Source organism: Platichthys flesus, chromosome 24 (assembly GCF_949316205.1).
Source record: "Platichthys flesus chromosome 24, fPlaFle2.1, whole genome shotgun sequence".
NCBI classification, from domain to species: Eukaryota; Metazoa; Chordata; class Actinopteri; order Pleuronectiformes; family Pleuronectidae; genus Platichthys; species Platichthys flesus.
In genome coordinates, this window is record NC_084968.1 from 1,576,454 (window position 1) to 1,594,125 (window position 17,672).

At 42.5% G+C, this 17,672-nt stretch overlaps 1 protein-coding gene across 1 annotated transcript in view; it reads left to right on the forward strand.

The window, feature by feature from the left end:
* Positions 1–17,672, forward strand: part of adam19a (ADAM metallopeptidase domain 19a) — a 211,810-nt gene that overhangs the window by 179,113 nt on the left and 15,025 nt on the right. Inside the window, exons 16-17 of the mRNA XM_062383936.1 lie at positions 4,971–5,175; positions 9,616–9,693. Coding sequence (XP_062239920.1) covers positions 4,971–5,175; positions 9,616–9,693 — 283 coding nt within the window. The remainder of the gene's footprint in view (positions 1–4,970; positions 5,176–9,615; positions 9,694–17,672) is intronic.

Consider the following 17,672-nt stretch of genomic DNA (forward strand, 5'->3'; position numbering starts at 1 on the left):
CGTGCCGGAGGCTAAGCAGCGGGTGTGGGAGAAGTTCGGAGAGGCCATGGAGAAGGACTTTCGGTCGGCACCAAAGTGTTTCTGGAAGACTATCCGTTCAACATCGCGTGGGAGTCGGGTACAGTGCCAAAGGAGTGGCAAACCGGGGTGGTGGTTCCCCTGTTCAAAAAGGGGGACCAGAGAGTGTGTGCCAATTACCGGGGCATCACACTTCTCAGCCTCCCTGGTAAGTCTACTCCAAGGTGCTGGAAAGGAGGGTTCGGCCGATCGTCGAACCTCAGATTGAAGAGGAACAATGCGGTTTTCGCCCCAGACGTGGAACTACGGACCAGCTCTTCACTCTCACAAGGATCCTGGAGGGGGCCTGGGAGTATGCCCATCCAGTCTACATGTGTTTTGTGGATCTGGAGAAGGCGTATGACCGGGTCCCCCGGGAGAAACTGTGGGAGGTGCTGCGGGAGTATGGGGTAAGGGGGTCTATCCTCAGGGCCATCCAATCCCTGTACTCCCAAAGCGAGAGCTGTGTTCGCGTCCTCGGCAGCCAGTCAGTTTCGTTCTCAGTGGATGCTGGTCTCCGCCAGGGCTGCGCCTTGTCACCAATCCTGTTTGTGATATACATGGACAGGATATCGAGGCGTAGTCGTGGTGGGGAGGGGTTGCAGTTCGGTGGTCTGAGGATCTCGTCACTGCTTTTTGCAGATGACGTTATCCTCATTGGATCATCGGCCTGTGACCTTCAGCACTCACTGGATCGGCTGGCGGCCGAGTGTGAAGCGGCTGGGATGAGGATCAGCACCGCTAAATCTGAGGCCATGACTCTTAGCAGGAAACCGATGGATTGCTTACTCCGGGTAGGAAATGAGTCCTTAGCCCAAGTGAAGGAGTTCAAGTACCTTGGGGTCTTGTTCGCGAGTGAGGGTACTATGGAGCGTGAGATTGGCCGGAGAATCGGAGCAGCGGGGGCGGTATTACGTTCGCTTTACCGCACCGTTGTAACGAAAAGAGAGCTGAGCCGCAAGGCAAAGCTCTCGATCTACCAGTCGATCTTCGTTCCTATCCTCACCTATGGTCATGAGGGCTGGGTGATGACCGAAAGGACGAGATCACGGGTACAAGCGGCCGAGATGAGTTTTCTCAGAAGGGTGGCTGGCGTCTCCCTTAGGGATAGGGTGAGAAGCTCAGCCATCCGTGAGGAACTCGGATTAGAGCCGCTGCTCCTTTACTTAGAAAGGAGTCAGCTGAGGTGGTTCGGGCATCTGGTAAGGATGCCCACTGGGCGCCTTCCTTGGGAGGTGTTTCAGGCACGTCCAGTGGGGAGGAGACCTCGGGGAAGACCCAGGACTAGGTGGAGAGATTATATCTCAACACTGGCCTGGGAACGCCTCGGGATCCCCCCGTCAGAGTTGGTCAATGTGGCCCGGGAAAGGGAAGTCTGGGGCCCCCTGCTTGAGCTGCTCCCCCCGCGACCCGACCCCGGATAAGCGGTTGAAAATGAGATGAGATGAGATGAGATAAACAAAACAATGGTGCTGCAACTCAGCAGATCTTTAGCAGTTCTCTTTGCTATTCCAAATGAAACATTAATATAATCTTCATCCTAAACACAATTCGGGCTTCTTAGCCATTGTATGGTTGAATACAACTTTTTTCTTTTCTTTTTAAATCAAACAGAAATTATTTGGGCTTCTTAGCCATTGTTTTTATAGTATGGTTGAACACTTTTCTATTTTTTGTCAAACAACCATTCACCACACCATGGCATAATCTAATGCCTCTAAAGGTCCTCTTAGCTAGTCGTTCTTTAGCCAGTTGGTGAGGCAAACTAACTTGTTAACATTCTGTGACAGTAAAGCTGACCGCTTCTTTTGCACAATGTGTCCTGCGAGTGAAGCTGGTTTGGCGCATTCCACTTGAAAGCCCCTCGCCGACCAACGCATGCTTCGCGTTGAGGTGGTACTTTAGGCGAGTATTACTACTGTGAAAAGATAACGTCTTCCCGCAGATAGTGCATATCACCTTGGTTTTATTGAATGTTCCATCTTTGTTTTTTTTGGAACATGATCTTCCCATCCAAAAGGTGATGTTTGTTTGTTTGAATAATAGCTGCCTTCTTACTGCATTAGAGCGGCGACTAGTGCAGATTGGGCGGAAATGTGGATAAATTGGAAGGTCCTTCTCCGTATGCGTGAAATGCGTTAAAAAAAATTAACGATTAATCCTGTAATTTAATCCCGTTATTTTTCACAGCTCTAGTATTTATTTATTGTATTCAGAGTCAGTCACAAATACATTCCTGCCTCACATACAGATATGTACTTTATTGTATGAAATGTTGGTAGACAATGGCAGCTGGTTGCTAGGTCCCTGCCTGGAGCCTGCTCTGCGTGTGGCCGTACAGTGTATGTGTGTGATTCCCCTTGGTGACGTACTTGTTAATGTTTATCTCTCCGCCTCCAAACACAAACGTTGGCTTCATAAATCAGTCCCCCTGGAAACATGCTGACATAGTTTTTTGCAACAGCAGTGGCATCACTAGAACTTAAGGAAAAGGGTTTGTGTGGTAAAATGTTGCTGCTGCGGTTAATGCAGCGACTGAGACAGAGAGGACAGTGCCTGACATAAAAAAAAGTGGTCAGATTTAAAGGTGAAGCCAGAAAGAAATTGTATATATATTGATTGCTCCTCTGACCACTGAGAAACAGATGTTGTTGCTATCCGTCACATTGTGTTGTGTTAGTTACTTGGTGACGCCTTTAAATGCAGAAGTATAAATTTGCCTTAAGAGCCGTGAATTCCATAAACAGCCCTCACATTTTATCTGGGTTTTTTTTCAGACATATTTAGAGCCTTTCCCTTCATAATAATTTTCCTCATGTTAGAATAAAGTCAACAGTCAATTCACAGCCACTCAAAAATAATCATTGATATTCTTATTGAAGACCCAGAAATGCTGGAGCCGGTGTCCCTGCTGACTTATTCACACACACCAGATTTATCTGTCTTGTTATCACTGCAGTTTACCTCAGGGTGAGGGCCAACCCAAATATCCCTGAGTCACCGTGGCCATTATATCAGCTCCAACCAGTGTGACCATTCCCCTCTGACCTCCCTCATCAGCAAGATGTTTACGTCCGCAGAGCTGCAGCTCACTGGATGTTCTTTTTTATTTTCAGCTCCATTCTTAATAAAAGGTCTGTTGCGATATCAGGAGACCAGCAGGTTCAGCAACACTCAAACCAGCCAACAATCACACACCATCGTTCAACCCTCTGAGATCATATTTTTCATCTCTGTGATGTTTAAAGTGAACAATCTCCTGACCTATATCTGCAGGATGTGACTGACTATAATTACATGAATGACCAAGATGGTATATTTGTTGTACATTTACATTTTAAATTAGTAATCAGGGAGAAGTTGTCCTCTTTACTTTACATCATTTGGTGGATCCACCATATTGATACAAATTGAAAAAGACAAATTATCTTTTTTAGCAGAGCGTGAAGTGATGGCAAAGAGCTCATGACAAAAACCTCTCAGTTGTTGTTAGAGCAGCAGCATCATCTACAGCACTCTGGGACTGAGACACTAATCCAGGCTATATACCAGACCTCCATCAAACAAACCATCACACATCTGATTGTGTAGACTGACACTGTATGTCCATGTAACAGGTACCATACTGGTAACACATACTGGTTCATCTGGAAGGATTTTCTTTATTTGTTGATTACACTACAACAGACTGATGTGTGACTGTTTCTCAGTTAGCGTTGGTCATCATATATCAGAAGGTTGGCGGTTTGAACTCAGTTTCCCTAATTTCTGTGTCGTGGCAAATACTCTGAACCCCAAACTGCCCCTGAAGAATGTGCATCGTGTGAGTGATGTGTGAAAAAGAAAGTGCTGCACATAGATACACTTTATGAATGTGTGTGTGTGTGACTGTTCAACCTGTATTATAAAGAGCTATGAGTGGCCATCAAGACTATATATAAACGCTATATAAATACAAATCATTGTCTGACCAACCACATTTGATCATGTTCAATGAGTTTTTTTAAACATTCAAATGTTACACTCATTGCAAATCTTGGCATGAAGAATCACACTATCACACCTTGTTCGAAGGAATCAATACGCTTGCATACTAAGTGAATAAACATTTAATGTTGCACACGTGATTTTTCCACTGCAAGCAATGAACAATGTCACATCTGAAAACCGGCCTGACTGTCTGGCTGGGATTTACAAGACCAAGGTAATTGGTTAGTGGGGGTAGCAAACAACCAATAACAAACAAACAGAACCAGAGAAAAGAAAAGATAACTAATCCGCCCCAAAGTCAATACCAACATCTGTCGGCTTACTTCCGGCTCACTTCCCAGGGCGGACTAGACAAAAGAAAATTCCCCAAAAAATCAAACAAGCAAATAGAATAATCCCATGGCAAGAGCAGCTAATGGAGCACTGCAGGGAAACAAATCATAGTAATCTTAAAGAAACTTTCACAAATATTGAATCCCTCCTGCCTAAATGATTAAAACGAAATAACTAATATTACTTGTTATTACAGAAGGCTACATGGGGTACTATACGGCAGCAGAAACCCACTCTGTTATTTTATAATGTCAACTAGTCAGAGTAGTGGATTTCTGGTGGGCTCTCTGCTTTCTGGTTTAAACTCTTCACCTCTCCAACCTTTCGCCAGCGATCCATGATTGTTATTAATGATGCTCATTATCAATGGCAAAGTCTGTGTCGGAAAAAAAGTCAAGTGAGGTTTATTTATGAAGCATAATTCAAAACAGCCAGAGACAAAGCTCAGCTCCGGTGGGCTCTGACCTGTTGATACATATTGATAAAGATGTCGCTATGATGACAGATATGTCTGAAGCAGAGCCGAGATGCTCGACTGGCTCGCCATCCGAGAGTAAAGTATTTCTTTGTGCGCTTTTATCTCCGTCCAGCGATGCCAAGTGCGGCAAGATTCAGTGCCACAGTGCTGCCAAGAAGCCCAAAGGCACCAACGCTGTTTCCATCGACACCACCATCAGGACAGATGGCATCGAGGTGAAGTGCCGCGGGACCTACGTCTACAGCACCCAAGACGGCCAGGGCGACCTGCCTGACCCCGGCCTCGTCATGACCGGCACCAAGTGCGGAGAGGGCAAGGTTTGTTCACAATGGGCTGGGTTACGGGGGGCGGGGCCCAAAAGGTCGGTCAATGAAGTGATGAAGATGATGAAGGTTTAATTGTCGTGCATGTGTCAAAGTTGCAAACTTATTTTATTCTTATTAACCAACACACAATTGGAACAGTAAGTAGTTTTCTAAGGGAACGAGGAGTTTTCCTGCATGTCAATACGGAGAGCCCATGAGGTTAACAGGGTTTTTGATCAGCACCAACACTTGGCTCAACAAATGTATCTGGCCACCTGCCGAGAAAAGGCCCCCTCCGCCCCATAGTCTGATCTGAGCTGCAAAAGAGCTGTGAGCAGGGAGGAAGAAACTGACTGCACTAACAATTGTCAATCAACCAGGACATAAAGCTGTGTTCTCAGTCCAGGAAACAACATGCCAGAGCAGTGTCTCCACCCTCCTGTCAGGATATTAATGTTCTTCACTTGGCTTATCTCTTCTTTTACTGTGGTACTGTTTGTAGGGATTACATATCTCAAGTGATGGGATATAGTGTGTTTACATGCACCATGTCATGCTTTGACATGTTTAGCTATGTGACGTGAACTGTAGCTGCTGTTTCAGTTCAGGGTGCCAGATTATCTGGGAAGTAACTAAACTAATTTATAATTTGCAGCATGTAGCCCTGTAACATTTTTCGGTTACAGTTAAAAAAATTGAGAGCTGAACATGATTCATGAGGATTTGCTTTAAAAAAAGAAAGTTATCCCCAAACCGCACTGCAGCATCCTGCATGCAAACGTTGTCTCTTTACTAAAACAACTTTGGATGGTTTACTCAAAAAAAATCGTCATCTATACCTTCAAAAGGACATCTTATTAGTATTCTCCCGCTGAAGTCCAATTTGTAAAAAACTAAGTGTCAGTGGGAGAAGGCCTGTGCTGTGTCAGGTGCTTGTTTGAAACCCACTTTCAATCCAGTTGCTGGATTAAATGCAACTCTCAAGTAAATCCACCTACAGAAACACACAAAAACCTTACAAAATAAGAGCTGAATTATGCATGTGAGATTCATCTAAATATATGAAAATGCACACACACCGAGTGATATCTTCACTCCCCTTTTATTCCCACCAGTAAATTATATTTCTCTGTCTATATTGCTTTGCCTCTGCAGCATATTCCAGCCACTTGAATTCCATCTCAGCTATTGTGCGGGCAGAACTGAATAGTGCAGCATGAGTAATATATTATAAATAGGCAGCAGAGAATATTGTCTGCCATCCAGGCAGATGAATTTTGAGTCATCATATTGAACTGGCCTTTTGTCAGCCATAAATGCACAAAGCTGCCGCTTCTAATCACACGGTCACACAATCAACTACACTAAATTGATTCCCCTGCTAACGACCGTAAGAACAGGCTCAGCAGGACATACAGTACCAACTAATATTAGCGGTAACACACAGTGATGGAGTGCTAAAGAAAAAAAATGCTCGACTATGACCTGCAGTAGCACGAGAACAGACACGTGCTGCTCCTGAAGAGTTGTGTGGTTTTGTACATAGTGTAAAAGTTTGTTTGAGTCAGGAGAGACTTTTAGAACAAATTTGCCTGATACATGATTTATTGTGAAATATACTTTGGAGCTTCGACCCCAGCAGGAAGTAGAACACAATGGGACATTACCTTACATTACATTTCATTTAGCTGACGCTTTTATCCAAAGCCACTTACAATAAGTGCATTCAACCATGGAGGTTCAAACAACAAGAATCAAGAAAGTACAATTTCTTCAAGAAAGCCAAACTACAAAGTGCTATTTAAGTGTCATTTAAGTGTTACTAAATTGTTAGTTTAAACTTTTATTCAATGTATATTTGGAAGAGGTTGTTTTTTTGATGTGTACACTGTCTGCTGTCCTGATGTCATTGGGGAGCTCATTCCACCATTTAGGAACCAGGACAGCAAACAGTTGAGTGTTTAACTCGCAGTGAGGGGGCAACAAGCCGATTGGCAGATGCAGAGCGAAGTGAACGGGCTGGGGTGTAACGTTTGACCATGTCCTGGATGTAGACTGGACCTGATCCGTTCAAAGCACGGTACGCAAGAACAAATGTTTTGAAATGGATATGGGCAACCACTGGTAACCAGTAAAGGGAGTGGAGGAGAGGAGTAGTCTGAGGACAATGCATCAGGAGCTTTTGATCTGAACTAGTGGTGATGATGAAGGATGGAGCAGACTGGAATCTTCGATGAGGGGCTGCAGGAGGATGATTTGAGAAGATGACCATGTATCCAGAACTGAGGTGGTGCTGAACTAACAACTGAATGAGGGCAGAGAGAGGACATTTTAAACTCTGACAGCTTTTAAGGGTGATTGGCTCAAGTTGAGCTTGTCAAGTTGTAATTGGATAGAAAGAGGATGAGCTGGTGGAGCCCAGGTATCGCTGAAACTATGCATATGACTGTGTGAGCAACTTAGGAGTAAGAAAACAGTCTCCCTGATGGTGCACTTTTCTACCATTGCCACTTTGTCCTTTCAGGAGGTCTATGAAGTTAGGTTTGGTGTTTTTCTCCAAGTTTGAAACCTTATCCAGATTAAATTGTCTTTGAATGTTGACAGCCAATCATTTTTAATTGATTATTTCTTCGTATGATGTAGAGTGGTGTGAAAAAACTCCAAAACCTAAAATTCCTCTGTGAAAGAAACATTTGGGAAGTTTAAGAAACGCACTCATTATGTTTTCTTCATAAAAATGAGATAGGACATTCTAATTTAAACGTAATTTAATCAAAAATACAGCAGCTAACAGCTTTTCAGTATAAAGATATAGTGGGGTAAATAATTCTGTGAGTGTTGTGATCTGAGCTTCATTTTATTTTATTGGTCCAGGCATGTGACCATGTCAGTGCATTTGTGCGTCAATGTTAGTGCAGGTGATGCCCTCCCTGTGAAACCAGTTTGGCCCTGTCCCAAGTAAGATGTCAGACTGCAGAACAACATTCAGGGGAAAGAAGCCCTCTACTGAAGAAACTAGGTTTTTTAGATTAAACAGCTCAGACAAAAGCTCCTTCGACACTAGACGAGAACCCACATCCAATGTTCATGTAACATCAGTTACATGAACATTGGATGTTACATGAACATGTAACTGATGGCATGTAACAGATGGCTCTGCAGTAGTCTCGGTTGTAAACATAAAATCTGTCTATGGGCAGGATACGGCGTAGCTATGCAATGATGCCAGCCATGCTCAGCAACTTCTAATGTTTGCATAATCGCACGGAGAATACCCTTTAAAGACCTGTCTTCAAAAACATCCTCATCATCTTCATCAACCAAAATGTTTCACACAGAGGGAGGGAGAGGAATCATTTGGCTTGGTCCAAGATGCTTGTGCTAGTTCAACATCTATTAGCAGTAAACGTCTTATATATTAATGGAGCCTAACAGTGAGTGCCCACTTTTTTAACGGCTCTTGTTCCGGTAGTAAATTAAAGATAAAACATTCAGATTCAAAAACTATATTGGAGAATGGAAAAAGGCAAAAGTACAAAACTGTGTACATCATTAGTTTAAGAGTGAAGGAAATATCACCACATAAAACCTTTCCAACATCTTCAAGCTCTTCTTCTGTAATTTAACCTTGTTCTTAATATAGTGTTCGTCATATATTGTAGCTTGTGTCTTGTCTGTTTGTATAGAGTGTTTCATATGTAAAGTGTTAAGCTACCTTGTAAGTCTTGTAGTTAATACATGCCCTGACAGAACCCACAAGCTGGCCCTCACTAGCTCTTCAATACGTGAACTCAGTTGTCCTTTGGACTCTTTCCCTCATCCCTAAAAGCTATAGCTTTTCTAGAAACTTGAAAAAGGGTATGGACTTGAAGGCAGATTAAATGTAGATCTGTGTTTGACTGTGACCACTCTTGACAGAATTTGGATTTTCAACTCAAATCTGTGTTTTCAACTCCTCCATCACCTCCTCCCCACACAGCAGGAACTGACAAAATAACAGACTTCAGCTCTTTTGTACCTTTTTAATGCTTTTCATCCGAGATTAGTGTCAGTGACTAAAACTAATGACTCTAGTCCTGCCTATTCCCAAATGATCTGTCCTAACACTGTAGGTTAGATGACTGACAAAGCTCAGCCATACCACTACTGTTAAAATTCAAATGTTATTCAAATAAGAGACGTATTTGGTTATAGCAGCTCAATAAAGCATCATTACAATCTTTGAATTCCTATTTCTGATTTAAATTTAGAATTCTGATCTAAAACAGGATTCCCATGCTGCTTTCCCAATCTCCCCAGGCAGCCAGGTTGTTCCAAAGCCCAAGGGCACTGGCAGCATGCCGATCAAAGCCTGTGTGTTTGTGTATATTTGTGTGTGAGTGAGTGTGTTTGTGTGTTTGTGTACTGTAATCTTTATAACAGTATGTGATCATTCTGCTTGTGTTGCCACAGGTTTGCCGAGACCGCCGGTGCCAAGATGCCTCTTTCGCCGAGCTGGAGACATGCATCGCACGCTGTCATGGCAATGGGGTATTCACACATATACACACACACGCACACACAGACACACACTCGCAAGCACACAGAGTCTGCTGGGCAAGGCTCCCTAATCTTATTGTCACACTGTGTCCTTGGGCAAAGGTAGCGCTCTGCAGCTCTGTCGCTAGGTCTGCCGAGAAAGGCAGGAAAATAGATGGCTGGAATACAACAGCAACTGAAGGGATGAACTATTTAATGGAGCAGTACAAGCAAGCCTGAGGCCGATAAGGAGGAATCATACATAGTTTATGAGTCAGTAACCAAGCTCTGGAGTGTTTGGGACTCAAACACCTGTTCCTTGAAGACAAGATGGGGATGTAGATTGGAGTTGTTTGTCAGTTAACTCCAAAGTTGACCTCTGAAGGTGCTATCTAAAGTAGAGAATGTGAGCATTGGTCTGGTCTTGACCCACTGAATGATTTTCAAAGGAAATCCATTAAATACGAGTTTCTGCATAATGCTATAGTTATGTTCCACCAGTCCTTGAAGCTAGCTCCAAGCAAGATATAAATTATCTCAGTGAATTTGTGCAGGAGGAGCAGTTGCAGAGCATGACAACTTGAATGTGGACAGATGTGAACACAACGCTGTAAAGTGTATCCCATCCTTACTCGCTGACATCAAATGAAACCCAGAAAGTGATATGGTCACTGATCAGTCAGTGAGCCGTCCACCCAGATGGAACTGGACTTTTCATTTTTACAACTCTGGCCTCTGTCGTGCCTTCAACATCGTCTAGGATATCCACTGCAGGCAAAGTTTATTGTCGCCGGCTGATGTCACATCGGAAAATATCTTCAATGAAACCTCAGCGTCACGGTCAATGTGTCTGCTTGGAATGTGCCACTGCAGAATATAGAACCACAGGTTTGAGCTATTGTAAATTGCAGTTTTTGTTGTGACAGTTAAAAAAAACTGTGGGGCAGTCATTCCCACTGTTAGCACTGCTGCTGTCCTGGGGCTGGGGTAGACTGAAAGGAAGCAGGAGGTCTGTTGTCTTCTATGTGTGTTCCATCACTGGCATCACACTTCAAAACACAGTCCAAGACCCTGTGAAACACACACAGCTAGCTGTTTGATTCCACATGTTTACGTGTGTCTGGTGGGAACATTAAGCTATACAGGGCATACATTGGATATTGATTGGCTTCCATGGTACATAATAGCGCTGAACGTGCGTAAGCACAGAAGTAGTGACTAGCAGCTGAAGGTGGAATAGTAATGACAACGACTTTCACCTGCGCCTGTGGATTTAACTGGTGAATCATAGGATGCTGTGCACGCTGTGTGGTAAAAGTCCTAGTAGATTTCATTTTTAAATGAAGAGAAGAGACCGGTATTTAGATGTGAATATAATATGTTATTGTTTTGTGAAATATATTTTTCATAAAGAAGAGATAAATTAACAATTAGAAGAGGGAATACAGATAAAACTGGGGAAACGTATTTTTCATTTGGCCTTGGGGTCTTTAATTGTGCTTTTACACCTCATTTTAATCATTGTGTGTTTATTCTTTTCAACATTCTGTTTCCATGTGTGCCAACTCTCTGTTATATTATCTAATTGTACGTAATCTATGTAATCTGTAAGCTATACACCCAAAATAATTGTAGTTCTCCAAGTTTTTGACTTTTTGTCTTCAGTCTAGAGCAGACATGTGCAAAGTACGGCCCGCATAGGGCTTTTTATCCAGCCCGCCGAACTTGTCCAAATATAAAAAAAAAAAAAACTTAAATGGCACTTACTCATAGCACTTTGTAGATTTGCTTTATTTTCAAATAAATTGTACTTCCTTGCTTCTTGTTGTTCTGGGTTTGTGCCCTCGGGTTGAATGCACTTATTGTAAGTCGCTTTGGATAAAAGCATCAGCTAAATTAAATTTGACCAGGAGTGTTGTGTATAGGGCTCGAAAGGGCACATGATCTCCCTTCACTTTTTCGCTCTGCCCTGTGAGCTCTTCTGTAAAATGAGCGGATCAAGGAAACGAAAAGTGGACAATGAGTGCCGAGTGTTTAACACGGAGTGGACAACAAAATACTTTTTCACTGAAGTCCAATCGAAGGCTGTAAGACTGATATGCTGAGAAACTGTTGCAGTTTTCAAGGAATATAACCAGGGCCGGTCTTTCCTACAGGCGACATAGGCGGTTGCCTAGGGCGCCACTCAGAGGGGGGCGCCAAAAACTGCGCCGAGCAAAAAATAAAATAAAATAAAATTTTTTTTTTTTTTTGCTAGGCAGACTTTTTTGCGCCCCCTTCTATATGTGGTATGGTAAAATATTGTATTTACCTACTCTGACAGTAATTTAAGTAGTTTCATTAGAGAAATCAGGAAATGACAGCAGCACTCAGGTGGAACGTTTGGCACGGGAGCAGTTTCACCCCGTACTGTCAGGTGCAGTCTGGATGAGGAAGTGAATGCTCCGTGTCGTTCCTGCTGCTGCTTCCATCCTGTATTCTACAGGTTAGTAGTGGGTGAGAGTCACCTACGTTAGCTCCTAAAGCTTCGCTTGATCACCACGGGTGTCATTGAGACGTGTTGATGTTATTTTGATTGTCTACTTAGAGTTAGACTGGTGAAACTTAGAAACTCCGCTGGGCAGTGAGGGGAGACACTCGCGCACTAGGTGGGCGGGACTACATTCGCCTGCATAGGTGTTTATTTTACCTGCAAGTCGTCTTGCAGGCGGGTCGCGATAGTGTATTGTTTACTTTACAGTGTGTAGTTCAGCTCCGACACACACAGACTCTGTAATTCATGTATTGTTATTGTGCCTTATAAAGACCAGTTATAAGCTAATGTTCAATAGGTCTATATTATAAATGTTTATATTTCTTTACAAGTGATGATGTATATTAAGATGTTTGGAGAAAAGAGACACCATAATAATTTAATGTATGTTTTATGCACTTTAAAATGCAGTTACACTCAAAGAAATGTTTGTACTTGAAATTGTGTTTAATTTGAATAAGATGTGGAACTGAAGGCTCCGTTTCGTTACTGCTGCTCCATTCCTGCTGTATTCTACAGATATACTTTGTTGCTGTGGTATCAATTTTGGGACCCATAACATGTATCTCCAACCAATATTTTGACATTAAAATTTTTTTTCTAACATTAGGGTAAAATGAGGCGAAAATCGAGGTACAAACCTCCTTGGTGTTGTCAGAACATGCTAGCACATTGAGGCTTATGGTTAGAGTGTGTGTGTCCAAGCAACTTCGACGAAGAAAGAAATAATTTTATAATAAGTTTTCGTGGGGGGGGCGCCAGGAGTGAAGCTTGCCTAGAGCGCCAAATGTGCTAGGGCCGGCCCTGAATATAACGTCACCCGACACTTTGCTAGGAAGCATGCTAACTATGCTAGCAGAAAGTCAACGCAAGAACGGCTCAGACGTTTGCGGCTAATTACAGACTCAGCAACATTTTTTTCACCGACAAACTGCGATTCAAGAGTCAACTACCAAGGCAAGTTTTTAGGTGGCATCTGAAATAGCAAAGGCTAGCAAGCCTTTCTCCGAAGGCAAGTATTTGTTAAATTGCCTTACAAATAAATGCTTTGCTACTTGTAAGAGGCCAAATCCTTTCATGTAATGATTTTTCCATTTATGTTAGTTCACAAAAACATTCCATCCATCTGGTCATGGCCCGGCCCTCTGTCAAATGTTAGAACCTATTGTGGCCCGCGACTCTAAAAGTTCCCCCCCCGGTCTAGAGGCATTATCTCTTTTGTGCTGAAGGTGGCACAGCACTTTAAGCGCTTAGAAATCAGCCTTTCCCAAAAAGGTAATGAGTGGCTTTCCTGCTGTGTGCTTATTTGCTATCATAACTGAATGACTCCCAAACTGAGCCTGTGACACTAACATCCACTATCAATCAACAATATGTAGCAATTACGAGGAAAGAACCTCTGTAGCTCAGCCAGAGTGACACACGGGGTCTCTGTCACCTCCTTCTCCTTCTGACTGCTCAGTTTGAGCAGGCGGTCAGCTCGAGGAACAGCCCTAGTGGTCCATATTTCTTCCATCTAAGAATTATGGAGGCCATTGTCACTCGTGGGAACCTTCAATGCAGCAAAAATATATTTTTTGTTCTCCCCATTCAGTGCCTCAATGGCTCACCTGTGCTAAATTTCAAGTGTATCATAACCAAAGGGTCTGAAAACATTAGTCTCTATCATTTGGATGATTCTGTTTCCCCTATGAAATACGTTTGCAGATGATTCAAACATTTAGTTGCCAGTTAGGGTGTTGAGTATAGATTGATTTATTACTTAAATTGTATCATAAGTATACTACATAAAGGTGAAGGTATTAACATACTGTCTGAATGCATTGTAAATATAAAATTACCAGAAATGTTAACATACATTTCAATGTGTGGATAAACAAAGAAAACTCTTACCTGGAACCAACTCTGTAGAAAGACCCAAGTGTATCTGACAATAGCTGTAAAGATGTATCAAATTCAATGATGTCTTTTTAATTTTAGACAGCACTTTGAACAGGGCAGATTCTTCCCAGAAAACTCTGATTTATTTGTCATCTTTCTGTATATTGCCCCAGCAGGCTCAGAAAAGAAAACAGCAGTGTAATGCAATATGGCAGTTGCCATTATTGTTCCACCAGTGTGGCTTTTTAATATGTAGGGGGTTCCAGACCTAAGATGCTGACATGCTGACAGTTGAAATTTTTGTCTGCCCTGAAAAAATTAAACCTGCATTTTTACCCTGTTAGAATTTAACAGTCGACAGTTTTCCTTTCAGTCCTCTTTGGCTTTCCTTTGTGATATGTGCAAGCCAGCCTGAGATACAAATGGGAGCTGTTAGTTTCCACTTTCAGGTTGTACCACAAAACATTATCATGTCATTATTCTGTGATGTGGATCAATCCATGTGCATTTGTGTCATCAGAGCAAAAATAAAACTAAAAGTCAAGATATCTCAGTACAGCAGAAATCAGTACCTCGGTCATGTAATCTCTGTTTGCAGTCAATATCTCCTTAAATGCACTGCTTTCATCTCAGGGGATGTTAGTGTGCAGGCTGCTGTTTGACAGTAGAGGCACAGAAAAAACATGATGTAAACAAATTTGCGCTGATAACTGCAGCTTACAAGCTGAGGTCTGACACTATTATGTTAGCGGCGGTGTTGCAAAACAAGAACTAGGCCACTCCGCATCTGAACTAACTGGTGTTCATCTTTGTGCTACAGCTGATGAGCTAATTATCCATGTACCCTGCAACATGACTGTACACTTGTTCAACAAGACAATGAACAGGACAAGACGTGCGTCCATGTTGAGGGCGAAGAAATGTTCAGAGTGTGTCACTGATGGCCTGTCTGACTCCCACATGACAGGCTCAGTGGGAGAGCGGCTGAGGTGAAAAGGCGTCTGAGGTTATTGTGGTGTTGGAGGGAGATGCCGCTGCCTCCTTCAGTGGTGCCGGACTGATCTGGAAGGAGCGAATAAACTCTGCGCTGTGCCGCCACTGGAACCGGATTCAAGCAGGGAGGAGTCAGCCTCACAGGTCAAGCGAGCTTCATTGAAGAGCATCATCTATATTCCATCTTCAGAGTGGCTGAATGAATAAGACAGACCACATCAAGCAGGGCTGAGTGAATTATCCAGCTTATCATGCCGGCAAAAGCTGTAGCTGGAGGTATTACGTTTTTAGGGTGTCCCTTTGTCTGTCCATCCATCATCTATCTGCGAGGTCATAATAACACCTTGAGTGAATTTCTTCAAATTAGACTCAAATATCGACTTCGAGTCGATGTGATGGTCAAAGGTTAAGGTCAATGTGACCCTATGCTCCTGTTCTATTCATGTCAAATATACACTACCGTTCAAAAGTTTGGGGTCACCCAGACAATTTCGTGTTTTCCATTAAAACTCACACTTTTATTCATCAAATATATTGGAAATTTAATAGAAACTATATTCAAGACATTGAAAAGGTTAGAAATAATGTTTTTATTTGAAATATTAGTTTTGTTCTTCAAACTTGGCTTTCGTCAAAGAATGCTCCATTTGCAGCAATTACAGCATTGCAGACGTTTGCCATTCTAGCTGTTCATTGGTTGAGGTAATCTGTTGAAATTTTACCCCACGCTTCCCAAAGCACCTCCCACAAGTTGGATTGGTTTGATGGGCACTTCTTGCGTACCATACGGTCAAGCTGCTCCCACAACAGCTCAATGGGGTTGAGATCTGGTGAGTGTGTTGGCCACTCCATTACAGACAGCATACCAGCTGCCAGCTTCTTCCCTAAATAGTTCTTGCATAATTTGGAGGTGTGCTTTGGGTCATTGTCCTGTTGTAGGAGGACATTGGCTCCAATCAAGCGCTGTCCACAGGGTATGGCATGGTGTTGTAAAATGGAGTGATAGCCTTCCTTATTTAAAATTTCTTTTACTTTGTATAAACCTCCACTTTGCCAGCACCAAAGCAGCCCCACACCATCATATGACCTCCACCATGCTTGACAGGTGGCGTCAGGACTCTTCCAGCATCTTTTCACCTGTTCTGCGTCTCACAAATGTTCTTCTGTGTTATCCAAACACATCAAACTTTGATTTGTCTGTCCATAACACTTTTTTCCAATCTTCCTCTGTCTAGTTTCCTTGACCATATCAATCTTTTATTTTTATTGGCCAGTCTCAGATATGGCTTATTCTTTGCCACTCTGCCTAGAAGGCCAGCATCCTGGAGTCGCCTCTTCGCTGTAGACGTTGACACTGGCGTTTTGCACGTACCATTTAAAGAAGCTGCCTGTTGAGGACCTGTGAGGCGTCTATTTCTCAAACTAAACACTCTAATATACTTGTCTTCTTGATGAGTTGTGCACCAGGGCCTCCCACTTCTCTTTCAACTCTGGTTAGAGCCCGTTTGTTCTCTGAAGGGAGTAGTACACACCGTTGTAGAAATGTTCAGTTTCTTCACAATTTCTCGCATGGAATAGCCTTCATTTCTAAGAACAAGAATAGACTGGCGAGTTTCACATGACAGTTCCCTTTTTCTGGCCATTTTGAGAGTATAATCGAACCCACAAATGTGATGCTCCAGATACTCAACTAGCTCAAAGGAAGGCCAGTTTTATAGCTTCTCTCACCAGCTAAACAGTTTCAAGGGTTTTCTAATCATCCATTAGTCTTCTAAGGCAATTAGCAAACACAATGTACCATTGGAACACTGGAGTGATAGTTTCTGGAAATGGGCCTCTACACACCTATGTAGATATTTCATTAAAAACCACATAGAATAATCATTAACCACATCAACAATGTCTAGAGTGTATTTCTGATTAATTTAATGTTATTTTCATTGAAAAAAACTGTGCTTTTCTTTGAAAAAAAAGGGAATTTCTAAGTGACCCCAAACTTTTGAACGGTAGTGTATATCTATTTGGCAAATACAACTGCGGGACTGGAGGAAGAATTGTAGAATTTCTCATGTACTACATTAGGAACGGACTTGCCAATCACCAGACAGTGGATGTTATTAGGATTTGAAATATTATGAGCAAGAAGAAAACCCCCAGATATAGCCTCTCTTCCTTTAATCCCTTCTCTTTACCTTGTTGTTTTGTTGTTTGTCCCTTTTGTTCACTTCTCTCTCTTTAACAGTGATGGCTAATGGAAATGGCTTTAAGTCAGGATTATTCTAAATAGACTGCTTTCCCTTCCTTCCAGTTTAGGGTCTCCTCCTGTGTTGGGTGTGTTTTTTGTATTTTTATTATTTAGCATTATTATTTGATTCATTCATTTACTGATCCTCAGGCAATTTTTAGCTATTGGATCTGCATGCAAATAAAAATGAACATCGCCAGTTCTGAGAGCACTGCTGGTCTGCATCTTTTCAAAAAGGAATACAGCAGATTTTTGTATTATAGGAGCTTAAAACACATTAGAGCACCTGGAGACTTCGCCGACTGAAGGATATGTTATTTATCACTGATGGCGTGTTTT